The 27,485-nt window shown below is 45.3% G+C and overlaps 1 protein-coding gene across 10 annotated transcripts in view; it reads right to left on the reverse strand.

Annotated features, from left to right (window-relative positions):
• KTN1 (kinectin 1) overlaps nt 1-27,485 on the reverse strand; it is a 78,131-nt gene that overhangs the window by 43,047 nt on the left and 7,599 nt on the right. For 8 of the 10 annotated variants that reach the window (XM_050974896.1, XM_050974901.1, XM_050974895.1 and 5 more), the window contains exons 1-6: nt 15,958-16,094; nt 11,753-12,309; nt 10,004-10,141; nt 7,490-7,657; nt 5,115-5,245; nt 2,656-2,772 (exon numbers count right to left, since the gene is read on the reverse strand). In XM_050974896.1, coding sequence (XP_050830853.1) covers nt 2,656-2,772; nt 5,115-5,245; nt 7,490-7,657; nt 10,004-10,141; nt 11,753-12,275 — 1,077 coding nt within the window. In that variant the 5' untranslated portion in view covers nt 12,276-12,309; nt 15,958-16,094. Of the gene's footprint in view, nt 1-2,655; nt 2,773-5,114; nt 5,246-7,489; nt 7,658-10,003; nt 10,142-11,752; nt 12,310-15,957; nt 16,095-27,485 lie in introns of those variants that run through there. The other 2 variants (XM_050974894.1, XM_030240056.2) reach the window with 2 other exon arrangements.

Consider the following 27,485-nt stretch of genomic DNA (forward strand, 5'->3'; position numbering starts at 1 on the left):
GTGGTATTTTGTAATTGGACAAAAAAGTCTGCAGTGCGGACTTGGAATGATTAGTTATTGGGTTAAAAGTGAAAATAATTTAAGTGTCATTTCTTAATTAGATAGTTTAGCCTTAAAAGACCTTATAGCAAAAGATTGTTAACCATTTTATATCTAGTTAGTGAAGAACTGCAGAACTCACTACCTGTGAAACTGTAACATAAATAAGAAGTTATAAACATCAAAGTCTGAACACAAACTATCGTCTGGAGTACCTTGAATCCCAACCTCAACAAGAGAAAAAGAAGGCAAACCCCAACATTTATTGGTGTAAGGATTGAACTCACAACCTTTCTGAAGGCAGCATCTTCATTCAGCAAATTTACAGAATCAGACCAAACTCCCAAAACCTGATCCTGTATCATCATAAATCTCATGTTTATTAAAAAGTTTGCCAATTTAAACACTGGTCTTGTGCTGTCTCAGAAGAGATGGGAGTCTTATTTCTATCAAATCTGGCTAAATCAGAGCCCTAACAACTAAAACCACAGATATCACAGAGGACAAAGCTTAGACTTTCATCGAAGTTTAGCAAAATGAAGAACACAGGTAAAGCACCATGGCAAAGTAGAGCACTTTAGAGCAAAATAATTGCTTTGCAGCAGGTTGTAAAGCCAACAGCTTTGCCACAGGAGATGGGCTATTAGTGCACTACAAAGGCCAGAGAAGCCCTGAATCCCACCAGCATGATGCCACATTATAGCTTTCAGATGAAAATACACATTGCTTTTTAATCTTTTATTAGCCAGTAATTCAACCCAGACACCTGAGAAATCCACAGAGCTGCTCCTCTGCAATATAAATGCACTTGCTGTAGTAAGCAAAACCTTTAAGTGCAGCTTTCAGCAGCTGCCATCACACAAATAGGAATTTGTACCACCCAAGCTTCAGGTGTTTTCAGCCACACAACTCCTAACACTGCCAGGGAGTCCTGACACAATTTAAATGCTCTAAATTATTAGCCTGAATACCCTCCATCTCTTTGGAGTAATTACAGTCTTTTTCACCTTTTAGTTTGAATAAAAGCTATTCTGCCTTGTAAATCAAACTCCAAGTTTTAAACCACTTCTGCAAATACAATACAGAAACTTGAAAGAAATCTTGAAACAAATCTTTCTCCATGTTTTTTTTAAAACCAAGATGCAATTAAAGGAAGGGCACCAGGACACACTGCAGCCCCCTCTATCCCTGCACCAATCCCACCATTCACTTGTAGCTCTCAATAACCCAGCCAGGGCAGAACCAGAGATCCTGGGAAGATGAACTTTTCCCTAGTTTGTGTTTTGCCAAATGCCTCTGAGTCTTGAGGTACTCAGCTCTTGCTCTCATTTATCCTCTCCAGGTATTACCATTATCAAGATCCCTGCAGGAATCACTCTGCACCTGAAAGCACCTTTAGCTTTTGACAGTGCTTTCAGAGAAACACATTAACTGGCAGATAAGAGCTTTTATCAGTCAAGCTGAGCTTTATCCCTTGTTTGTCCTGATACTCTAGCATTGCAGCAACTTTGCTTTTATCCATTTTCTCCCAGCTTTTCCCTTCCCCAGTTCAGATGGGAAAAGCCCCTGATGACTCCCACCTCTCTACAGCTCCTGCTCTCCTTCACAAGCACGTTGCAGATGTTTTTTCCCCCAACCACATCTGCACTTCCCACACTCAGAAACCTTCATCCATTCCCTCTGCTCCTTCAGCAGCAAATCCCACTCTCCAATTTTATTCTGCAGTCCTGAGCCAGCTTCTTTTTTCCCCTCCAAACACATCCCAAGCCCCTTCTCTCTCTAGGTAGACTTTGACTATCCCAAACCTACCCCTTGATCCCACTTGTAAACAGCTGTGCCCTGCCAGGAGCTCACACAACACCCACTCTCTTCTTCCCCTCCCATCTCCCAACTCCTGCATCCTCTGGCCACTCTGATCCCACCTTTGGCCACCCAGCTTTCTGTGCCCACATCATGTCCCACAACATGGCCTTCCTTAGTCTAATGCTCATGTGCTTCCAGACCAGCCAAAACACACAAATCTTTCTCCCAAGACTCCAAAATTCAGTTCATATCTGCCTCATTATTTGGTCTACTGTAACTGTTTTCCTCTGCAACATTCATAAAAGAGTAAATTTTCATAAAGCAGTTTTGCCAGTGATGCATCAGCATCCCTCTAAGTCCAAAGCAATCAGAGCTGCACCTCCAGGGGCTGAGCAGGCATTCTGCACTTTCTGTATCTTCCTTCTTGAAGAAAACCAATGATTGTTGTGCCTAGAAACACACAGGCATGTGAATGCTACACTATGGACCAAATTAAAACTGTGATGCAGGAAAAACATTTCATATTTGCATCCACAGAAAGTCTCATAGTGGTGAAGGAAGTGCTTTTAAAGTCACCATTTGGAAAGAAAAACAGGCTCAGCTTACAAGTCTCAGTAAACTGAACTCCCTGGAAAAACTACTGGAAAGTAACTGCATAAATACATTGTAAAATCAAATGTAGTGTCTTGGTAAGCTTTTTTCAGTAAAAATAAATATTCCATCTTTTGGCTTAGCTGAGTGAACCAGCATTTGCTGGCTGCTAGTCCTCCAAACCCTGCTCTTCTCTACACCCATGAACACCTCACTATTTACCTGGGAGAGCTGCTTGCACTGCTCCTTTGCCACAGCTGCCTCCTCCTTCATTGCTGCAAGCATCTTCTCCTTGTCCTGGAGCTGGTGCAGAGCTGCAGCTGTCTCAGCCTTGCTGGCCTGCAGCAGGATGACATAAAAATAACCACAAGCACACTAAAAGGCAGCAGAGCAAACCTGAGAGGAGGAAACCCTCCCTCCTGCTCCCAAAATTTCCATCTGCCTCTAATGGATTCACCAGGCAAAGAAATGCATTTAGAAAGCATGGAAAGCAATTAAGAGGGTAAATGGGCTCTTAAGGTGCTTCCCATTGGAAGAGAGCTGCAGTGGGGAAAACAAAGAACAGCCATTAAGAGAAATAATGGGAAAAGATGCAGAGATGCTGAATCAGTCAATCACTGTGGCTGGAAGGACTTCCAAGATCAGCTGGTCCAGCCCACACTCAGGGCAGGTATAATCCAACAAATGTAATTGCTTGAAATATCTCACCACAAAGGGAAAAGGAAACACTGATCTGGTGTCTCCTTCCACTTCCCAGGAGAGCCTCCAGCTGATGTAGTTACATTTCTGCTGGCACACTGACACAAAAAGTTTCAGAGATACTCCAGGGAATAGACCTAGAGGAACAATCCCCATGGTCCTGCTACTTGCATACTGATCCTACAAATGAAATAAATGTAATAATAGCACAAATGCTATGTGCTTGTGCTCAGATTTGACTCAGGGAAGTGTGATGGTTGTGCAGTCTCAGGCCTTGCAGGTTTCAAGCCCAGACGGGATAAAGCCCTGAGCAGCCTGTGCTGACCTCAGAGCTATGCTGCTTTGAGGAGGAGGTTGGACTCCTTGGACTTCACTCATTAAAGTCTGATAACTGAAGAAGGAAAGAAGTGTCAGTCCCATAAATGGACCCTGAATTTGTTTGGAAATTCTCCTTTAGTGGTAATGTGCATGCCTGCAGTACTAGCACACTGTCAGGGACTTGCATGAGCTACAGAGAGAACACATTTCACACTTCCACCTACAGAAACCCACTTTTTTTTGTTGTCTATAAACCCAGGAACTAGTTTTCATCCTAAAGGTTCAGCTCTAACACCAAACTTCCTTTTAAAACAAATAGAAAAAGAAAACCAGAGCAAGCAGGGTGCCTGCTCAAACAGGCAACACCATTCTAAGGGCAGCACTACTGGGTTTTGTCTTTGGAAGCTTTCAAGATGCAACTGGACAAATCCCTGAGCAAATTGCTCAGAATTCAGTGTTGGACCTGTTCTGAGCAGGCAGCTGGACTGCAGAGCCTGCTGAAGCCCCTCCCAGCCCAAACTGTGCTGTTATTCTGATATATTGCATCAACTGGACTGACATGGAGCCAGTTCTGCATTTCTGCCCTGGTACCATGTCTGCAGAGGAGCACAGGATTGCAAGAGCTCAAGTGTGACACACAGGATGTGACAAGCTCAAAGTGACACCCACAGTGAGTCATGGCAGGGAGGAGTAGGTGTGGTGTGTGCCCAGCAACAGGACATGGCCACAACCTAAAACACAATTTGCACCTCAACATGACAAAGAGCTGCTTTCCCTGGAGGATGGCACAGACCTGGACCAGCTGCCCAGGGAAAGGGTGGAGTTTCCCTCTCTGGAGACATTCCAAATCCACATGGACACATTCCTGTGTCACCTGCTCCAGGTGACCTTGCCTTGGCCAGGGGATTGGACTGGATGGCCTCCAGAGGTCCCTTCCACCCCAAGGATTGTGAGATTGTATTGATAAGATATTGCTGGACACCATTCTCTTCTGTCTCAACTACAAGAATTAAAAAGAAATGCCAAGCACTGGCACAAGATTGCCCAGAGGGGTTTTGCAGCCACTCCCTGAAGGCTTCAAGATATCCAGCCTGGATAAAGCCCTGAGCAGCATGGGCTGACCTCAGGAGCTGGTCCTGCTTCCAGTAGGAGGCTGGACCACTCCAAACCCCTTGAGGTCCCTTCCAAACCTGAACTGCCCTACAATCCTATGAAAAACATCCAAAGAAGTCAAACTACATTGTGTAGACCTGCAAAACACAGAATTAGCTGATCAAGTGCACAGCTACAGCAGCTTGTTCTGAACTCCACCCACAGCTTATCCTATTTACACATTTGGGAAAGATCACTCCCAAAAGTCACCAGCCATCCCTCTCTATGCCAGCACACACGTGGCAGCAGCAGCATTCCTGCTTTATTCCTTGCTCTCCATGGCCATGTCTACTCTTCCCAAGTGGCCAGAGCCACCCCTGGCATGGCAGATGGCAGCCCAAAGGCAGCTGACAGCTCCCTGCTGCATGCCAGGCAAGCACAGAGCAGCTGGAGAGAGCCTCCCAAAGGCAGACTGCCCAGACCACACTGACAGAGCTCCTCTGACAGCACCCCTTCCAATCTCTGCTTGTTTAACCAGTTCTGTCTTCCCCCCACACCCCACAGTCATTCACCTTTTGCAAGAAATCATGAATTGCACCAGATTTTTCCTTTAACACCTCCACTACACAACGGGCCTCGTCTTCAGAGAAGATCATATTCTTCATGGATGCTACAAAATCCTTGAATTTTACTTCAGCATTCTCTGCAACACAGAAGGGAGGATTTATTTACTTTGGACTCCATACAGAATTATTTATTTTGCCTTGAAACAGCATGTGATGGGATATCATTATGCATTATATTTAATTCCAGTCTGAAATGCCAAGAAGCAAGAGGTCATGAACATTCAGCAAAAACAACATCTCTCCAATTTCATCCTGATAACAATCTGCCAGCTGATAGTTTTGGGAAAAGAGAAAATCCCACCACTCTGTTTGCACAGTTGGTAACGTTTATAGTGGTGCTAGCAAGAAGACAAAGCATAACACAGATTTTGGAGGAGAAAAAGAGCATCAGTGTGAAAAATTCAAGAGTCCTTTCCACTGTATCATGACAGTAATTTAAACTGAGCTCTCAATTTGGAGGACAGCCTGGCTGCACAAGCAATAGGTACATGAAAAGTTAATTAATTAAAAAACTGGCACATTTTTGATTACAATATATGGAAGACAAAAATATTAACTTCCAAATTTAGATTGAGGGAACTGCTGCAAGAAGAGTTCAGCAGCAGGAAGACAAATCAGTAAGATCCCTCTTAATGACTGACCAAGTGTTTAAAGAGACACATACAAGAAAAGACAATTCAACTGAAACAAAACTGTTTTCTCTAACAAAAACACTGCTCACAGTCAGGTCATTAGGTGGCCCTCTGACTCCAGGAAATGGGAGCACCAAGGCACCCCATATCCCTGTCAAATATTCACCAAAAAAGTGTGTGAAGGGATGGGAAGAATTAAAAAAAGCACAAGTTTAGAAGTGATGTTTGGTCAGAAATTGTCCCATAAATCATGGAGACAGGTCTGGTCACCACAGGTGCTAAACATGCCCCTGAAATCAAGTTAACACATCAAACCCAAAGATCTATCTGAGAAATAAATGAAGAACAAAAAACCAGCAGTGACTCTATGCCCTAAAAGAAATTACCAAGCATAAAAATCACTGAATGCCAGAGCATGGGGAGGGAGTGCTGAGGAATTCTAGCACACTCTGTCCTACTCCTAAACCCAACTGAGCCTTCACTTCAGCTCACATCAGTGCTGCACTGACATCACCAGTGATGCTGCTACCAGGAATATGCCAAGATCCTGAGACCACAGCCCAGGAACTGATCCCAGCTGGGCCAGGAGCAGCCCCAGCCCTGTGTTCCCCTGAAGGCACAGAGACCTTGCCCTTGCATCCAAGGAGCTTACAATTAGAGCAGGGCAAGATTTCTATATTGGGAGGGCAAATCCCAGCTGACACAGGAGAATTAGGAGGTCATGGAGAAGGTCACAGAGTGCTGAGGAAATGAGAAGGGACAGGAGCACGTGAGGGGCTCTGATGCTGCAGAACAGTAACGTGCAGCCACTGAGCCAGCAGCACAACAGGAGCCTCAGGAATGTGGGAATCCAGTTAAAGAGCTGCCAGGAAGCTTTGGAGGGGGTATTTTAGAAGACAAGTCTAAAAAGAGAGGTTCCAAAGAGTGAAGTGAGTGACCAGACAGTGCTGAAGAATCACCCTTGTGCCCAGACCTGAGCTGGGTGTCACTGCTCAGCTGCCTGGCTTCTCTCTGGCTGCTCACAAACTTTAGGTCTCACCTCATGGCTCAGTGAGTTTGTCAGGCTTTGAGATGGTCAGAGGCCTATTTAAAGCTTCAGGGTAGAACACAATGCTCATTAATCACTCCAGGCATTTGTGGGAGAGTATGAAGGAAGTTCTCCTGTCCCAAGTAATTCCAACTGCATGAAGGGAAGATTTGGAGTCTCCCTGGAAACTGCAAGACTCTCTCCACTGACAATCTGCTTCAGGTCACACTGTATTGCACTGGGTCAGCCTCAGATAGCTACATGAACAGCCCTAGAGCATGCAAGCTGCCCTTCCAGCCTCCAGCAGACTCCAAGAGCTTGTGCTGAACGCCCTGGGTTTGGAGTGCATCCCTGTGAGCAATGTCTGAACTCTCCACTGTGAACTCCTCACTGCATCTGTGTGGTCTGTGAGCACCCCTTTGCTCACTGGGGACACAAAAGCCCAGTCAGAGCTGAAAGGATTCAGATGGCACAGAGCCCTTTCCACAGTGCCAAAGACAAGGCACAAATGAGCACACACAAGAAGAGCATCCTGCAAAAAACATTTTCCTCAAATCCCTTCTTCACATTACATCAGAGAGGATCCCCCTCCCCACACGTCTTCCCTGCTGAAATTTGCAAGCAGGCTATGTCAGAAACAGACTGAAAAATCAGTTCCTTACCTTTATCTGTTTCATTCTTCAGTTTCTTGCCACTGCTCTTCTGGATGCCTTCATTCACATTGTGTTTTACAACTTCAACCGGCTCACGCTTTTCCAAAGTGCCTGAGTCAGAATTATCCATCAAAGGAATATAAGTAGTTGCTTGAATAAGAGGTTCATCCACCAAAACTGTAATCATAAGTCCACATGATGGGTTAAAGCTTTGTAACAACTGACACCAACATTTTTAGAAAAGGTGCCACAACATTAAGAGTTGAAGTAAAGCATCTCTAACCTCAACAGTTAATTATACTCTCCATTTCTATTATCCATCACAGTTTAACTCATTAAAGCTCTTCAGGTAAGTCCATTAAATAAAGGTCTCTAATGCATAGTAATTTAATAGCTTCAATTAAATTTCTACTTCCAAAGCTGTCTTTTAGCATTTTAACAAGAAAAAGAGAAGAACTTTCACATTTGACTTTCATTTCACTTTAGTAAGAAAGTTACACGTGGCATCAATGGTTTTACTTGTGGCTGTGGAGGAAATCATTCAGCATCCCTAAAATATGAATAAAGCCTTTTGTCCCTATTCTGCTAAAAGCTGGTACTTCACTGCCAGCATTTTCATGGATTACATCACCTGTGAACTCAGGCACTTAGGCAGAACATGCAGCAGGGGCAGCGCTCGAGCTTATTTTGCATGCAGACTCCATTGCACTTAATGAAGATCTCTCATCTGTCAGAGCAGGTTTGGGCATCATTAACATGCAGAGAGGTGCTCAGAGGCACTGCCTGACCTCAGCCCTCCACTCCCACACCACTGGATCACCGTGGTGAGGAGCAGCCTCTGTCCAAAGAGCTCCTCAGCAGAGACAAAAGCAGGCGAGGGGAGAGCAGGAGTGATGGACCTGGGGCAGAGGCACAGCCAGAGCTGCAGCTGCTGCTTGCCCAGCTCCTGCTCCACACTGCCTGCAGGATGCCAGAGGCTGTGCATGGGCCAGCAGGCAAATCACTGCCCCAGCCAGCCCAGACTGCAGGGCTGATGGACAACAGATGCCAGGCAGCAGCACAGAGAGAGGAGGAATTGGGTGGGATGCAGGGTGTTGGGCATCGCTGCAGAACAAGGATGCACTCCTGGCTGCCACAGAGCCAGTTATGGAACTCTCCTAAATTCTGGCTCTGTAAAAGGAGGAGAATAGGCCAGATGGCCCTTTTTGTGTCACCTGGTGTCTCTCCACTTAAGCAGCCAGCAAACACCTGCAGGTACACTGCAAGCTCAGAAGTGAGGAGAGCTCTCCTCCAGCAAAACAACCACCAGCTGCTCTCCTCATATTCTGCCTTCCTCTCCTTATGAGCCTCCCTTCCTTTCAACACCTATTTAACATCACTGAGACATTTTGCAGTATGAAATCCCCACAGTCATGTCTTGGCTAATCCTGGTGTCCACCACAGCTCATTTTTACTCTGTCATTTTGGAGAGGTGGCTTGAAAAGTTTGCATTCAAATAATGCATGAGCTATTGCCCTGTAGCACTAACAGCTCAGCTTTGCTACAGCTGAGCTGGTACTGACATTTCCTGCCATGAACAGACAAGTCTGTGGCCCCTAAAAAAACTGCAATGCACCCAATTCCATCAGGAAAAGCACAAGAACATCCATAAAAGGTGATCCCACCCTGAGTTTCCCAACAGTAGGTTTTTCCCAGGAATCATTTAGGAGTTGTTCAGTTACACAGGAACCCTACAGAGCCTGGAACTCCATCCTGGACTGAACAGGGCCCACAACAGATCTGCACCCTGATAACCTGACCAAAGTATAAAGGAAACAGTGGGCAACAGTGTCTCCTCCAGGAGCAGCCCATCAGCCCCCAACTCCACAGCTGCCCCAGCAGAGAAGAATCTTGAGAAGATAACAAGGTGGCCTCACAGAACTTCATGGTCACCCTGTGTCCAAAAGCCAGACACAACAGCAGTCATTGTAAAAAATTAAAAAAAAAAAAAAAAAAGAGAAAAACACACAGAGGCACAGTGAGCCAAGAGGACACAAGAAGCAGCATCTTGGCAGAGAACAAGGGATGACAACAGTGAAGGCCTTGACAGCAAAGATGAACAGTTTCTGTTGGAGCAAGAGCCAGCCAACAAAAGGACAATAAGAGAGGAATGTGGTCAAAGCAACTGGCTGAAAAAACTGCAATCTTGTTTGGGGCAATGACTGCAGCAGCTCCAGACATGCCTTGCTCAGAGCAACTTCCAGTCTGCTCATTACTCCTCATTCAAGTGTGGATGTTGGGATCCAAAAGAGCTCAGAAAGGTTCACAACATTCATTATCCCATGCTCAGTGGGACCAGATGTTCATAACATTTAACAGGATCTCGAGCTCAGCAATCTTTCCCACCTGGAATTTCTGCTTTTTCAAATCAAGAGTTAACTGTTCTGTGAGTTCCTTTTCCAAAGGAAGAGGAACTAAAGCAGGGATGGCAAAAAGGTTTAACAGTCAGGTTTATCTGAGCAATGTCACAGACTGGATTCTTACCATTATCAACTTTCTGCTTCTTTGCAGAGACCTTCTTCTTTCCTGACACATTTTCTTGCTTTATCTCCTGGTGGAGCAGCACTGGCTCTTGCTTTTTGGCAGGAGACACAACAGAATCAGTCTTACTGTCTTGATCATCTGCAACAGACAATTGAGACAATATATGCTCTTCTGTATATTCTCAGCATTACCTTTCAATCAGCAGATCTGTAATAACCAAATTCTCCAATCCCAGGAAAACAAACTCACATCTTTTAAATCAGAACACAAATTCATCCCCATATACATACACACACAGACTCACACACACACAATTCCCAGATCAGGTGAGACCCCCCCAAAGCAACAGGAAGGTTTAGCAGAGTCAAGAGCTACAGCACTCAGTGATTTTTAAGACAGGAATCTCATGTGCAAGCAGAACACACAGCAGTGCAAGGAACAGTTTAACAACTCCAATCCAGATTTCACTGTGACAGAGCAGACAGCACATATTATCCATATTATTTTCTTATTTAGAAGTGTACATTTCCCCTCCATGAACCCACTTGAGCATTTTAAACACACACCCCCAATAGCTACTGGGACTGTGAGAAGCAGAAAATAAGTGTTTCCCATTAGGGAACTGTTCTTTTTGAAAGCAGTTTCTAGTGAGAAATTTTTTTGTCATTTTGGACAGCCTGTGCTATATTAAGATTCTTGTCAGAGCTGACACACACAGCACAGGGCTCTGGTGTCAGCTCCTGTAATCAAGGAGAAGAGCTCGTTGTGGCTGCCCTCAGAACTGTGCTTGCAGACCACATTTCAACTGGGCCACAGAGATTTGCAGAGAACACCCACAAACAAGATTGGATACTTTCTCTGTTGGTAGTGGGTAGGTCTTTTTTCTCCAGTTTTTTGGGGGCTTTTTTTCAGAAAAAGAAAAAATCTACCACATCAAGCAGCAATGTCATTCTTTTTCCTCACTCCCTGTGCAGATCTGCTGTGCCTGCATCTCACAAGGGGATCTGCAAATATCTTGGGTTCCATTTATTTCTAGAACTGGGTATTTTTATTCTTTTTTCACTTCTATTCCTAGGCAAGGCAACTACATGGAGACATATCCTGCTGAGGATATGGTCAAGACAGTCAGAAGTGATTCTGATGAGCTGATGGTCTGTTCCAGGTTGGCTATTTCAGTCACAACAGCCAGACCAGTTTTAGCATCAGCTCCATTCACTTAAAGAGGTGTAGCAGGTGGGCAGCAATGAATCAACCACCAATCCATGAATCAGCCACCAAACACCTCTCTGTGCATTAAGCCTGCACTTAGAGTGATTTATTTTGCAGACTGCTATGAGGTTTCTTGAGATGCCCTCCCTTATCAGAGCAACCACTCCTAGGACTCTGCTTATTCACAGCCTGGCTCAGAATGCACACAGCAAAAATATCTCCTGACTTCTCTCAGGTAATCAAAATTTTGATTGAGAGCAAAGCAGCCAAACCACAGAGCAAAGCAGAGGAACGAGCTACTCTGTTTCACTTCATCTTTAGTAGAAGAAAGCAAGGATGGGAGGAGGAAAACCAGAGCACTGCTGCCAGATGAAAAACAGGGGGGAAAAAAGCAATAGCTCATAAAAAAGGAGAAGGTTAGAAGGGAGCTTTGCACCATAGAGATCAGGCAGAACAGTTGTGAGAGGCACTCTGTGGCCTTGCAAAAAGCAGAACACTGTTTTGGCGTTCTGTGCAAGAAGCATATGCAACATCAGATACCCATTCCATTTTTCTGCTTCTTCTGCCCAGGCTTCTTCTTAGCTGCTGTTGGTTCAGATGGTGGAGTGGGCTGTTTTGTAACAGGGACTGGATCTACTTTCTTGCCTGAAGACTTGGATCCTTCCGAGTCCTTAGTTACGTGATCATCTTGGTTGGCCTTGTGCTTCTTCTCCTTCTTCTTCCGCTCCCTGAGGCTGGCGGGGACCTCGGTGCCACCCGAGGGGACAGCAGGGACAGGCTCCTCATCTGTGCTCAGGGCATCAGACAGCTTAAAGTCCCGAGGGGCACTCTCTGAGTCAGACTCATGGATGTTCCCGTTCTGAGCCTCTTTCTTCTTGTTCTTCTTCTTCTCCATTTTCTTTTTGTCAGCCTTGCTGGGTGGGAACTTCAGGTCCCGTCTCTGTTTGGCGAGGACCTCATCGTATAAAGTCTCTTTCATGAAAAGCCAGAAGAAGAGGAAGATGACTGTAATAACCACAGAAGGAATGAGGATGATGAAGTAGGTAGACTCATAAAACTCCATTGTGCTTTTTCTTAGCTATGATTTCTTAAAAAACCTACAGGAGAAAGGGAAAAAAAAAAAAGAAGAAAAATTAGGTTTTGAACAGGTTTTCCCTCAGTGTTATTTCCTCCACCAATTAGAATAATAATAAAAGAAGATTTCTCCTTGTTATAGAGCAGCCTCAAAGTAGCTTTAATAAAATTACCAAACTACATCAGCCATGGAACAGCTTCTGTTATCATTTACCACTTGCTTCAAAGTTGATGGCCTGGGTAGGAAGAAGTGCAGTTTGCCAGAATGCTGATCTGGGGAGAGAATAATTCCCTTCCCTTGCTTTTCTTCATCCTCCTCACTCTTCCTTCCCATGTGACTTTCATAAAGTTAAAGCTTTTGATTTCAGAAATACATGACACAGCATTTCCAGAGGCTGTGAAATAGAGACCAGTAAGTATATGCAGAACTCTACTTTTTTTCTTTTTTCTCTTTCATAAATCAAATATAATGAATTAAGATTCTTAACCTGGCAAGCAGGAGTTAAATTTCACCTTCCTTTTGTTCCTAGATTTATGACAGCTTCAGAAGCGGAATGAGGAGAAGACAGGAGAGAGCCCTGAATTTTAGTCAGCCATAAAGAATCAGGTATTTTCAAAACTGCTTTTTGAAGTCTAAAACCCAGCTTTACACTCGGGAAAATTCCATACGTTTATGGGGAAACAGGAAGATCTGTTACTTATTTTGAACATGTGATGGCATAAAAGTTCCAGGGCACTTATACAGACCAGATGATTCCAGGATAATTTGCTGAAAACAATATTTTTGTCCCAAATATTACATTTATTTTCTTTCTAAAAAAGCAGGAACCACAGAGTTTAAAAAAAGTCAGAACAAGGTTTAAAAACCTAACTTTGGGGTCAAAACAAGCCAGATTTTCCCATTTCACAACTGATTGCTATAAACAGACTTGGATTTTTGCAGGAGGAATCCAAATCTTCTCCAGACTGCTTGCTCCAAGAAGGAAAATAAACCTCCCCAAAAAAACCCACAAAAACAACCACTACCTAATATTGAAAAAAAAAAAATCCACACTTAATCCAAACTAATTAGGTAAATGCAATTCCCAATCCACCAACTCAGTTTAAAACCCATCATGGGAAGCACATGCCACAACTCCATTTTCCTCTACACAAGAAAAAATGACTCTTCAACTCCAGAGTCCCTTGGGACACCCATCCTCCTGGGAATGAAAGGCAAGGGATTTAACCCAGGTTGTTCAGAATATTTCCACTGCTGCTTGAAAAATGAAAACAGATGTGTCTACCCAGAGCACAGGGGATAAAATCCACGGGGAAGCTGCGTGGTGCAGGGAGAGGGCAGGCTCTCCTTGCCTCTGGGCAGGAGATTTACTTATTTCAAGCTGTTTTACCTCAATCCCTGACTGGTTTGGAAGCTGCTATCACAAACTGGGTTGTGCCATCCTACCACACAGCAGAGAGCTTGGTGTGGAGTCTGGCTCTGGCTCAAGAGGGGAGAGTTGTTCTATAGAATAATTTGTGGACAGAGAGGAGTTCCTGTGATAATATATTTGTACAGTGCATTGAGCAGCACAGAAAGCAAGGCTTGGGAACTCTAATTTGGCTATTAAGTTATCCAAATAAAAGACTAACACTTCAATACACTAATTATTCATCAGTTGTCTTAACATTAAGTCTCCTCCCAGTTTGTATTTATTTTCTGCATGCACACAGCTCACTGAAAATTACAGGGTCTAAAATTACATCCAGCACAGAAAGTTTTGGAAGGGCTGAGAGGAATGGGAAGAAAAGCTTGTCTTTTGGGGGAAAAAAAGAGCACAGATGCTCAAAACTAAGCTGGAGCTTTCAAAATGATTAATTACAGCTCCTTGATAAACCCAGCTCCCTGCACTAAGTGATCTAATATTAGTCATCTCTTGAAGGAAGCAGATCTTGAAAGTTTGTCTCAGCCAAAGTCAATATCCAATGCTTACAGGGAAAAGCTAATCCCCAAAGTAAATATGTAATTAAGCAGATTCTTTACAAGTGTAATTAAGTTGATCATTACAATACATGACTGCAGCAGCTACAGTAGCTGAGCACAAGGAGCCCAGCACAGCGCAGCTCATGACACCAGCACACAGCCAGCCATGAACTCACAGCATGGACAGGCACACCCTGCACATTTCCCAGCATCTGACACCAGATGCTCAGGGCAAAGCACAGGCTCAGGGTAATACTCTGGTAAAGAGCTTCAAGGCTCTTCAAGAGGGTCAGGAGGGCACAATGGCCATCCAGGCAGGACATGCTGCACAAAGTGATGGCTGCTGCAAGACCAGAGAGGAGAGACACACTGAAAAGCTACAGCTGCTTCCAGAGGAGCCATAAATCCACAATGACAACAGCTAGTCTGGGTGGGGAATGTGTGCTGGACTAGCTGGGCTCTGATCTCAGAGCTGGACAAGCTCTGCTGAGCCTCTGTCCCCCACCCCGCTCCCCCCTCCCTGCACTTCCCCAAAAACGGGATCATCTCCCAGATCTGGAGCATGACACTGCAGTGATGAGCTCCAATCCTGCTCCTGTCCCCCTCCTGCTCCCTGCAATTCCCCAAAAATGGGATCATCTCCCAGATATGGAACATGCAGTGATGAGCTCCAGAGCTCCATTCCCGCTCCTGTTCCCCTCCTGCTCCCAGAACTTCCCCAAGAACAGGATCATCTCCCAGATCTGGAGCATGCAGTGATGAGCTCCAGAGCCTCTCCAGGCTCCATCCCTGCTCCTGTCCCCCTCCTGCTCATCAGGGCAAAGCCAAACATGAGCCACACAGACCTTTCCACCCCAAACACTGATCAGACGAAGACCTCTGAATTTCTGATCAGATCTGACCTCTGAATTCCATCCACAAATCCAGTTTTTCACATAGAAGCACAGTTTAAAAAGAACCCTAAATCTAAATAAAAGTCTCAGGGTGTAACTAGAATTGATTAAGCACACAGGAACAGCAAGCAAAAGCTCTGCTCTGATGGCCATACACTAATTTCTCATCTCAGCCCAGCAAGGGTATTTAAAACTCACTCCAGGAGGATCCCACTGCTGCTGGCTCTATGCAGAATGACAAAACAACATCCATCACACCACCCCCTGTCAAAATGTCTTTATAAAGTGGCATCCTTGCCATGGGGTAAATTGGCAGTGTTTTGGCTCACACACAGTTTCCAGTTGTCCTCTGACAATCTACAATTACTAACAGTTCCATCATTTCCACTTGTATTTCTGTATTACACTGAGAAGCCATGTAAGAAAAACCAGAACCAATCTATAGGGAGGAAAAAATTCTATGCCATGCAGAAAGAAACAGGATGAAGAAACTCATTCTATTAAAGCAGAAAAAAGCAAATGCTGCATTGACACACCTTCACCTACCAGCTTAACTGCTCCATTTAGTTTTACCATCCTGATTAGGAGACAGAAAAAAAAGCATTTCTCCCCCAAAAGTGCTGCAATAGGACTTTCATCACTTGCAGTTCTGAAGTCTCCAGGGTGGCTGCACCAGCTCCCCACCCACCCAAACCCACAATCCCAGGCAAGGCACTCCCAGCAGCAATCACACTGCACTCCCCCTCCCTGCTGCCTACAGAGGCACAGCAACTTTAGCTACACTTAAATTTCAAGGTATTTGGTTAAAGACTCACCTTCCATCTGTATCTGATACTCAACCTGCTCTTGCTCACGTTTCTCAGAGCTCAGCACCCGTGCCAGGCTCCCCCCTTGCAGACATGCTCCCGTCTCACCCGTGAATTCCAGACCTCACAACATCCCTTCAGTCATTCTGAAAAAGGGGAACAAGCTGCATCTGTCCCAGGCCGTGCACAGACCCAGTTACTGTTCCCATCCTGCCTTTAACAAAAGAATTGCACTTTTGTTCCCCAAACAGAGCCCGTGCCACAGAAAAATAACTATTTCTGAACTCCAGTGTGCTATTACTGCCTGCACCTGACTTCTCCTGCCAGTTCATGCTGCCCTGGATTTTCTAACCCACCCTCTGCCTTTCTGAATTTAAATCTCAAGTTTCACCCTGTGCAGATACCACATTTCACAGGATATTCATTCAGTTTAGGTCCAGGGGATTAACTTACTTGAGAAGATAGAAATAAATTATAGCTCCATCTGGCTAATGAGTCACTCATAGCTTAGCCCCAGCACATGAGAAGCACAGCTTCTATAAAAGCTTGGGTCCCAAAATGCACATAATCTTCAGGGATTTGTGCCTCTTTGAAAAACTAACATTAAAGGGGGAAAACACAGGTACCAAGGTGCCTTTTTTTCAATACTAAGCAGTTTAAGAGATACCATGTATTATTTAGCCAAGGCAACAGCTCCTTTAATTGGGATATTTCCCTGGGATTTTCTCAAGCTGGCAAGCAGACTCACATCCAACAGTCACTAGGAACACAGCAAGAAGTCTCAGAGCTGTATCTGGATTCAATAAATTCCTCAAACAGATAACATTATTTTTGTTCTCCCTATTCTGCACGCAGTTTGGAACACGCTCCATATCAGCCAGCTGCAAAGAGGATCCTCTTGGAAACAGCTTCACTCCCAAGCCCATCCTCCCCCAGAGCTTTTCCAGAGATGATGCCCAGCAACTTAGGCAATTAAACCCAGATCTGCCACAGGCAAGGTATGAAATTAAACAAGAAGTTCAGCCACTCCATGCCTATTCCACATTCCGACAGCAAGAGCAACCAGCTCTCTGTGACTGTATTACCTGACTAAAGCACTGCTGGGCTCAAGCTCTAGGGAGGGGGGCTGCCAGAAAAACCTCAGGGTAGTTCATTTAATATCAGTGTTGGTACTGCATATGGGAAAACTGCAGAATTACAGCTTAGGTTGGTTTAGTTTTGGGTTTTTTTTAAGCAGCACTGTGTGTTACTGAAAAAACAAGATGGGTTTTTCATGTCTCAAGACAGGACACAAAAGACAGTAGAGCTGCTGTGATGTGACACAAAGAGCTGTGGGAACAGGCAGGGATTTTAGCCATCAAACCTGCTTGAGTTCATTAACACCTGGCTAACTTCAGCAGGTGAGCCACACTGGGAAGGAAGGAGCCCCTGCAGTGCTCAGCACTCCCAAAAACAGCCAGTGCAGAGAACACCAGCAAGGAGCTGGCTGCATCCAAGCAGTTTTTTCACAGGAGAATTAAGGTATTGCACATAAACCTCACCTGACACCTACGTAAAGAAAAGGCACAGCTTCCAGTAAGATCACACACAATCTTCTCACAGGTCACTTTTAAATTGCAGTTTAAAGTCATGCATGAGGCACTCAGCAGCCAGAAAAGCTGAAGGTTGAAATGGACCTGTGAGTTTTGATCCCAGGGGCAAATCAGAAAATTACAGAAGAGAGTCATAGAATATCCTGAGTTGGAAGTTGGACCTACAAGGATCAGAGTTCACAGACACCCCAGCAATCCCCCCCTGTGCCAGGGAGCATTGTCCAAACACTCCTGGAGCTCTGGCAGCCTCGGGGCTGTGCCCATTCCCTGGGCAGCCTGGGCAGTGCCAGCACCCTCTGAGGGAAGAACCTTTTCCTGATCTCCAACCTAAACCTGCCCTGACACAGCTCCAGCCATTCCCTCAGGTCCTGGTGCTGCTCAGGAAGAAGAGTTCAGCATCTCCCCCTCCACTTCCCCTTGTGAGGAAGCTGCAGGCCAGGATGAAGTCTGTCCTCAGCTCATCCCTCCAGGCTGAACAAGCCAGGTGACCTCGGTCACTCCTCTCATGGCTTCCCCTCTATATAAGAAGGTTAGAAAGGTACTGGAGAGTACCCTTCCATGGCCCTTGGGTACTCTCCAGTACCTTTCTAACCTTCTTATATTGTGGCATCCACATTACTCAGGGTAAGATTTAACCTACATATTTATATTCTTTTTAAAGAATATAGTTTTATATCTCTATTTCCATGCTCTGTTTACACCAATCCCCCCAAACCCATGACTGGGGGGGGAAGCATAATAAACACCATTTCAAGCTCTGAATTTTTCATTTCAATTCTTGCCCTGACAGCATGATTTGTGCAGCCACATGAGAAAGCTGCAGACACTCAAAAACACCTACTGAGCCATTCAGGTGCTAAAACTACTCTTCCCAAGAAGGAGACCTGTTCAAGGGAAGCTCAACAGTGCTCAACACCCCCTCCAAGGTGCTGACAGCAAGAGCAGAGCAAAACTTGTCAATAAATCTTGCTCTCCACTTTATTTCACTGATACAATTAAGCCATTTGCAGAGCACAAGCTCAGTGCTTCAAATACCCTCTAGGTAAATATTTTCCATTCCAAACATGCCGCTGTTTGTACCATCTGTTGGGCTCTGTCTGCTCTCAGTCGCTTGATGTTAGTTAACACAGACAAGCTCTTTATTAAATTCCAGAAAGAGTAGCTTTGCTTCAACAAAAGCCTTTACTTTCAGAGGGTTTTTTTTTTTTTTTTGATACAGCTTCAGAGCCAACACCTGACAAAATGCAGCAGCAGCGCCGAGAGGAAGCCGGGAGCGCAATAAGGCTGCACCACCTCGCCACCAGCACCAGCACATGTCCTTGATCTTGTCCCAGTGCCGGCAGCAGGGAGCACCCAGGTACCTCCCACAAGAGGTTTCCATCACAGCCTGGCTGTTTGGGCAAGTTCCTACAAGATAAGGCAGGGCAGGGATTCACCAGGAGGCAGCTGACACCCTGAAACCACCTGGGCTGGAGGATAAAGCCCAGCACTGGAATTAGCAGCAGTGAAAGTGCAGCGAGCAAGCTGGGTTTAGCAGGGGATAAATGCACACACACCTGCTGCTGGCACAGAGCAGGGAAAACCAGGCTCTGCATTCCTCACACTGATATCCCAAACTGCACAGAGCCTGGCACAGCCACTGGGCTCACTAAAGCATGGGCACAAATACACTGAGATCAGCAATAGTGTGGCCAGAGGGACCAGGGCAGGGATTGTCCCCTGTGCAGCACCTGCAGTCCTAGGGGCAGTTTTGGGCCCCTCATGAAAATAAAGATGTTGAGGAGCTGGAGCTTGTCCAGAAAAGGGAACAGAGCTGCAGAAAGGTTTGGAGCACCAGAGACAGCTGAGGGAGTTCAGCCTGAAAAAAAAGGAGGTTCAGGGGGGACGTTCTCACTCTCCACAACTCCCTGACAGGAGGGGGCAGCCAGGGGCAGTCAGGCTCTGCTCCCATAGATCAAGGGACAGGACAAGAGGAAATGGTCTCAAATTGTACCAGAGGAGGTTCAGTGCCGATATTAGGGAAAATTTCTTCAGTGAAAGGGTGGTCAGGCACTGGCACAGCTGCCAAGGTCATGGGTGGAGTCCCCATCCCTGGAGGGATTTAAAAACTGGGTGGATGTAGCACTTGGGGACATGGGTTAGTGGTGGCCTTGGCAGTGCTGAAGGAATGGTTGGACTTGATCTTACAAGGCTCTTCCAACCTAAAGGAGTCTATACTGCTCAGCACAGCAAAGTTTTAGGAAACCAAAACATTTCTTGCAGTATTTGTGACGGGAATGTTACTTGGAATAAAAACCAGTGTGTGTCAAGACCAGCAAAACATGTCCTTGGCTCCACCACACTCCAGAAACTGCAAGATTCCCCTTTAAATCACTAGCAGCTAACACACCCTAATCCCTAGCAGCTAAACCCCCCCTATTATCCCCAGAGTTAGAAGATAACAAATTATCTTTACACTACCTTTTTCCAAACTGCCTGTGAAGAATCAAAGGTTTCTTTCTTCCAGCAGGAATTACTCAGCAAGTCTGCATCTTCCCATCGCTACTTCCAAGGAGTCCCTGAGGCTCCCCCAGCTCCTTCCTTCACACATTCATGTGCAGACATGCTCTGCCCACACCACCATGAATTATTTGAGAGGCATTTAAACACCCAAGCAGCCAGCTCAGGCTTTTGGGTAAGCATTTCCCCTTTCCCTGCTCTCCACACAGGCAGGGACCAGATCAGACATTTGCTCTTCAATCACCACCCGCTTCCGTGCACAGGGAACTGGGAAGTGATACTTCTCAAAATAGGAAGGCATAAAAAAAAGATCAGAGAATTTTCTCAAAATAATACTACAAATAAGAGCCAAATCTAGCAGATTTATGGCCAAAGCTGAGCTTAGGTTCCCTGTCTGAGCAGCAGTTCCATCTGTCGTGTAGTTTTTGAGCATCAAGGGATCTCCTGCAAGATGAGCCCGTCCAAAAGCACAAACCTGGTACAGATTCGAGCCAGGACTCTCAGGTCAGACAGGCAAAAGCATTAAACACACACAACCACACCCTGAAATCTGCTTCTGCCCAGCACCTGGACAGGAGGGAGGGACCAGACCACACCTGGTTTTATTCTAATTAGCTGTCTGGGAAGTTCACAGGGGTTTGTACAATCCAGGCTGCCGTGACACTTCACAGCAGCTCAGCTTTACCACACACAAAAGCCATTGACACAGCTTTAAAGTGCTGTGCACCTCAACAAAGGCCTTAAGACAGCTATTGTGGTCTAGTGTATAAATAGACATCCACAAGATAATCTTCACCTTGGACCCACAGAAAGCCTCAGGGAGCAGCTACCAACCCCTAAAAAGCCAGGGCAGGTACAATACAGGTCTGAGCCCAGCTGGGTTTGCTCACTCTAACACAGCTTAATCCCCTTCTGACACAGGAAGAAGTTGCATTACTGTAAGTGTGTTCATTCTGCACCTACCCCTGGCATGCTCTATTACTTTAACTCAATTAAAACAAGGTCTGCAGCACCCATGGGAATGATGCACTTGACCACCCTCTGGTATAAATGAGGAGAGCCCCAAATCCCAAGTAAAACAAACAACAACAACAAAAAAATTAAGTAATTTCCTGAGACATTTAGGGCTGCTACATCCCTTTCATCTCCTAACATCCAAGTGTGGAAGGAGATTCTTGGCTGTGAGGGTGGTGAGGCCCTGGCACAGGTTACCCAAAGAAGCTGTGACTGCCCCATCCCTGAAGTGTTCAAATACAGTTTGGATGGGGCTTAGAGCAGCCTGGTCTACTGAAGATATCCCTGCCCATGGCATGGGGTGGAGATCAGATGGCTTTTAAGGTCCCTTCCAAACCCAAATCATTCCATGATCCTATGACAGAGGAAAGCAGGTATGAGCAGTGGCTTCTCAGTACTCAAATTCCTCTCATACCTTCATAGAAATCTGCAAAGAGAAAACAGCTGGAATGAAACATTCTCCCCTTCCCAGCGTATACAGCAAATATAACTATATAAATATACATTCCTGAATTATGAATTCTTGTTAATATTTTAAAAATTAAATGTAAAATAAGAGGAGACAGAAACAAAAGAAGCAAAGGCCTTTGGTCCAGCTTTTTTTTTTTTTTTTTTTTTTTTTTGCCTTAGCAGATTCTGTGAAAGTATGAATGGCATCCGAGCACTGGGAATCTAATGCTCATTCAAAAAAACAACCCAGGTTTTTCTACACAAGAGCTGCAAAGAGTCAAGGAGAAAACTCGAGTGTATTACCTGCCTGTGCATCCCAGGAGAGGTAAAACCCCTTTTCTGCACATCCCCAGCAGCAGAGATTTCCCTCCCTGGGCAGGCACAAGCTGTTCTCCATCTGAATTCAGGGCAGAGCAGCCGCCCTCGGCGCCACTGCGACAGGAAAACCACGACAGATTGCTAAAGAGGATGGCATCTTGTTTATGGGCTGTGTTTCTAAAGTTTGGACATAACTATGAAGAGATCAGTCTTAATTTATTGCTCGATTCTCTGGATTTCTACTCAACTTTGCCCTTAGCTATACTCACCAGGCAGCTTTTTATCTTATTCACTGGAATTCCTCTACGCACACACAAGGAAGTTTTCAACCTACCACTTGTTCTGCAGCTCTTCAGACCACCTGGTGCTAAAGTTTTTCTCCCCAATTTCTCACTAAGGCAGCCACAGCAACAGAGAAGCAAAAAATATCCTCAATATAAGCCTTCAAGGGCAAGCAGGTGACTCAGAGCAGCTTTAGCAGGTCCCTGTAAGTTGGATTTATTAACCTTTGTACCCCCAAACCCTGAGGGTGCAGAGGCTGCCAGAACTACCCCAAATTGAGCCAGGCACAACCCAACAGTGTCACTGCTGCTTTCACCAAGTTTCCACCCACACTGAATGAGGTCTCACAGGAGCTCTGGGAAGGAGGAATATGTGCACCGAGGTGATGGCACAAGAGGAAGACAAGAAACCTCAAAATAAATGAATTTGGGAAATTTCCTATAGCAATGTATCACCAAAGGTCTTCCTGCAAGAATATATTAAATTCATCTAAGAATATTGATCTTGTTCATATTAGAGTTTCTTTCCACTACAAAAATAAATCACACAAAAGATATTCTTAGTCTGAACACCATAAAAGTGACTTTATCCAGACTTATTTTTGGATGTATATTAAAGGGATAAGAACAGAATTCTTCTGCCAACAAAGACAGGTATTAACCTAAGAGAATCTATTTAGCTTCAGACTTTTTAACCAGACAAGATTTTACTCAAGTGTGCACATGCTGTCCTTTACCCTGTTGCGAAAGGAACAAAAGAAGAGGAAATGACTAATCAAAGCAGCAGCACATTAATATATTTTGGTATGTGGAAAGGGAAAATTGGAGCTGGTATTTTTAACATTCCCAACAGGAGAATGCAGGGCCATGCATACACCAGCCATGGTGGCTCAGCAGCTCCCAGGAGGGGAAAATAAAATAAAAAAAAAAAGAAAAAAAGTGAAGTTGTGTCTCAAAGAGGAGTTCTCTATTTTCCATTTTTCAGTATGAGCTCTGCTGGAATGAGAGCCTGCAAAGAAGGCATGGCTGGGGTCAGCAGCAAGGCCTGAGTGATAAGAAGTGCACTTTGCCTGAACTGCAGGGAAAGCCCAGCCTGGAGAGGTGCTCTGGAGGGAAAAGGTGAGAGTTTCTTGGAGCACTGCCACCAGCAAACACTCCTGTAAATCCCACTGCCAGCCTGCTCTGCTGGCTGCCCTCATCCACAAGCTGACAAGAGACAGGGCAAGAAAAGTGTTCCAGGTGGCATCCAGCAAGCCACAGCTCACCCATGTGCCACCCATCCCACACCATGCCAAGCTCAATTCCCCCTCAAAGCTCCCCATTCCCTGCAGGAGCAAAGAACAGCATCTTCACATCTTTCCTTGCAGTTACTTTGTCACTGAACCCACACAAGCCAAGCCACTGATGTCCCAGTTCAACTGGATTTAACAGCTGGGTTTTAATCCCACACTCCCCCCTCCATGGGAAGTTCTTTGGGGCAGCCACCATAACAAGCTTGCTCAGAGCAACAGGGCAGGAGCCTGACTACTGTGATAAACCCAAAATTAGAGCTTCCAAACCCCTTCCTAAAAGGGATCAAAACCAATCAATCCAGCAACAGCCTGGCACAGCCATTTGTGCAGTGGGATGGCACAGCACAAAAGCTTTGCTCGCTCAGGAAGAGGAGCTGGACTGCTGCCTGTCTGTCCAGCTCCAATTGTTCCCACACTTGATAATTAAGGGCTACAATTCACCCTTTTTCCAATGCCAAACCCCAAAAGGCTCCTAATAAAACCATTCTAAATGGTAAGAGACTGTAATCATTCAGATTCCCTCTCCTTGCTACAACACTGCTGGATGCAAGGAGACACAGAGAAACTAATATTTAATGTTCTTGCAGAGAGATTTGTGCTCAGCCACCCCATAACACAGCCACAAGCCTGAAGCTTAAGCAGGTCTTTACCCTGGTATCACAAAATGACAGCCCCAGTCATTCCAGCAACAAGATTTTCCCATTATTTCTGTTCAGTGTGCTGTTCCACACAGCTATACAAAGAGGTTGGACCACTGACAAAAAAAAAAAAAAGCTTCGTTAACCTCTCAGTGACTCGACAATCCTATTGTTGAACAGCAGTGGACAAAAGGAGAAGCCAGCAGCAGACAGATGCTCTCATCTATCCAGATTCCTAGAGGAAAATGAAATTGAGCTGTGCTGGGAACAGGCTGCAAGGCAGAGGAGAGTTGTTAGCTCAGAGGGAAATCAAAACTTCAGTGATTGTGAATTATATCAGATCTAGGTGCTTTCATGTGGTTTCTTCTAACTACCTGGAGTCTCAAGACATTATTTATTGCACACATTATGTCTAAGCAGCTGAGTGATTTCAGTTGTCTCTAAAGAGAAAACTACTGTCAATGTGGCACAGATGTAGCTAAATGAGAGCATCAGAAGGCAGCAAGTGAAACAAGATTGCTGTACCCCATCATCAGACCGAGTCTGGAAAATTCTTCAGCTGCAGACTGAGAGGAATCAACAGGGAAGTTCTTTCTTCTTTGTCACCACACACAGTACAATAAAAGAATGGGGGGAAAAGTATCCACCAGTTAAACAACCAAAGTTCACAGAGTGATAATAAATTCTCAAATGTGCCAAGAGTTTAGAAGTCAGGGGCATGCAGTTAATTTCTCAACACCAAGATTTTAAAAGGGCAGCTCCAGTTTAGGTTGGGTGACTGAAGGAACAGAGACTAAACACAGAGAAGTCAAAGTTCCTGTAAGCAGACAGAGGCATCATAAAGGAAATTATCACCAACATGCACAACTACCAAAGTAGAATTTAGGGAGTACTACAAGGCTGGAATTGCCTCCTCTTCAGCCCACGCAGCCTGCCAAGCACTGCATCAGCAGGTCTATTTTTACTTTGAAATACTCTACACCACAGTGGTGGGTCAGAAAGACACAAAAACCCTGGAAAATCCCAACAGCCAGGCTTGAGCAGGCATTACTTGCTACCCTCCCTTCCTCTGGAGGAACAGCTCTGCTGCCCTGAGCTGCACCCCAGGAACAGGACCCTGCCCAGCTTCCTCTGCTCCCACCTTGCAGGGAGGAGCTGAAGCCAGAGGACAATGCTGGCGTGGGAACAAATGGGCAGCAATTGGCCATGGCTGCATTTTGGCTGCAAGTGGGGAAAACACTCTCAATCCTCAATCCAACAAGGTGCTTGGTGCTGTAATGGTCAATCTGCAGCCTCTGCATGGAGCAGGGGCACTGTGTTTTATTTCATCCTTTTGCTGGCAGCAATCAATGAGTTTTAATCCATAGTCACATTAGGAATGATACCTCTAAAGAGGGGTGGATTTTATTTCAACTGAGCATTAAATTTAAAATCATTGGCCAGATTAAAGCACTCTATTTACAAACCCTCTGAACACAGGGAATGTTTATAGGTATGACTGGACCACAGAAGATCCTGCTGGTGATGGGGCCTCCTACAGCACTGATATTTTGACTTTCTGCTCCAGCAGAAATTTGCACCAGCTGAAGGCTGAACAAACTTCCACAGTAGATATGAATTACTCTGACTGCTCCATAGCAAAGCTGTCCTTCAACATTTATCCTAAAGCACATTATCATGCAGGCATAAAGACAGCACTTCTATATCCAAGCCAGATCCCTCATGCTGTAGAATATGGTGCTGTTAATACTGTTAGAAACAAAGTTTCAAAATGGTTTAGGAACAAAAGAGGCTTTAGAAGCAATCCCTGCAGCACTGGCACCATACAAGGTACAGCAGTGCATTTCAAAGAATAAATTGCATCATGAGCTGGAACTTCTATTTGAAGGCACAACATGAAGTTTTAGAAATTGCTGCTGACCTGTGGTCATTTCCCTGCTGAGGCAGGTGAAGTGTTAAGGCCTTTCTCTGCTCTCCTTTGAGACACTGCACGTATCTCATTTATCAAGGGCAGCACTAAGAGCTCAGCTCATCATCATCCAAAACACCTCCTGCTCTTCAACAGGAGTTTCACTGGCCACAGCTCCACTGAGATGCCATCCTTCAGCTTCACAAGGAGATGTGCTCCTCAACAGCACAAAGCTTCTTTTCACCTTGTTAACCTCTCTGGGCTTCATTGCCCGGTCTGCTGCAGGCACTCACAGCAAGAAATGAGACACAGCTGGTGTCACCTCCCAGTGCCATCACCCACACCCTTTAGGCTCTGGCAGGCAGTTTATGAAGGTCACATGCTCTCAGGAATCAGTGCAGTGTTTCAGCAGACCCCAAGGCAATACTTGCCTCTTAAAACACCCAGAGGAGGGGACCAGACTCCCCTCCAGCAGCAGGGAAAAGGCTCCAGCTCCTCCCCAGACCTGCTTAACACTTGAATCACACCTGAGCCACACAGTGAAGGAGCTTTCTTTTACCACCTTCCTCATGCAGCTGTTGATGCCCCAGGTGAGTGATGTTACTGTTCCTCTGAGCAGCAGCAGCCCAGGGGATGCTGCAACTCTCCTTACTGGTCCCAGTTCCACAGTCCAGTTCACTGCAAACCCCACATACAGTGCAATTTTGAGAGCTGGGCAACACCACATGAGAACCCTGCAAAAGGTGTGTTCAAAGCACATCTCTGAAGTTTTCCTGGTGCTTTCCACTTGTCACCACAAGGAGGAAACTGAGGAAACTTGACTGCAGGAGTCTCCTAAAGAAACTGGAAACAGTGAAATGCATATTTGAAGAGTTTTTGAGTTCAAGTCAAGAAGCCAACAGCCCAGAGTTCTGCCCCCAAAACAGCCTCCTAACACAAGCACACACACCCACCCCAACGTGCTCAGCACTGATCTGAACTCAAGAACATGCCAGCTTGTTAAAAAGGACTAAAAATGCTCAGCAACAGAAATGCAGAGTAATTGAGGTCATTTCTCTCACGCTTCTCTGGGTTCTCACTCCCTTTGCGTTGCTGTCCCACAATCTGATCCTCCTTTGGTGTGCAAGAATTGAACAAACACTTCACTGCAACCACACAGATCTAAACCTACATGCCTCCAACTTAAGTTATATCTCAAACTATTACTCCAGTAGCCTGTGATGCCAAGCAGGGATTAAAAAATCTACTTAGAAATAGGTACACCAGACCTGAAACCAAAAAATTCTTTAGGCACACCAACAGCATAGGAGAAGAGGTAGAAACTTGGAGGTGGAGGGTGGGGGGGCTGAAAAAGGCAGGATTGTAATGGAAACATCTGATCAAGAATTTTCACCAGCCTTTAAAACTTCTGAAACCCAACCCCTTCACCAGCACTTCTCACATGCCTCAGACTGCAGACCATGTTATGCAAGTTCTAATTGTGCCTCCACAGCCCTCCCTCCCTCCCACGGGCTCTGCACCCCAGCAAATCCCTGTGTGGAAGT

Source organism: Serinus canaria, chromosome 5 (genome assembly GCF_022539315.1).
Source record: "Serinus canaria isolate serCan28SL12 chromosome 5, serCan2020, whole genome shotgun sequence".
NCBI classification, from domain to species: Eukaryota; Metazoa; Chordata; class Aves; order Passeriformes; family Fringillidae; genus Serinus; species Serinus canaria.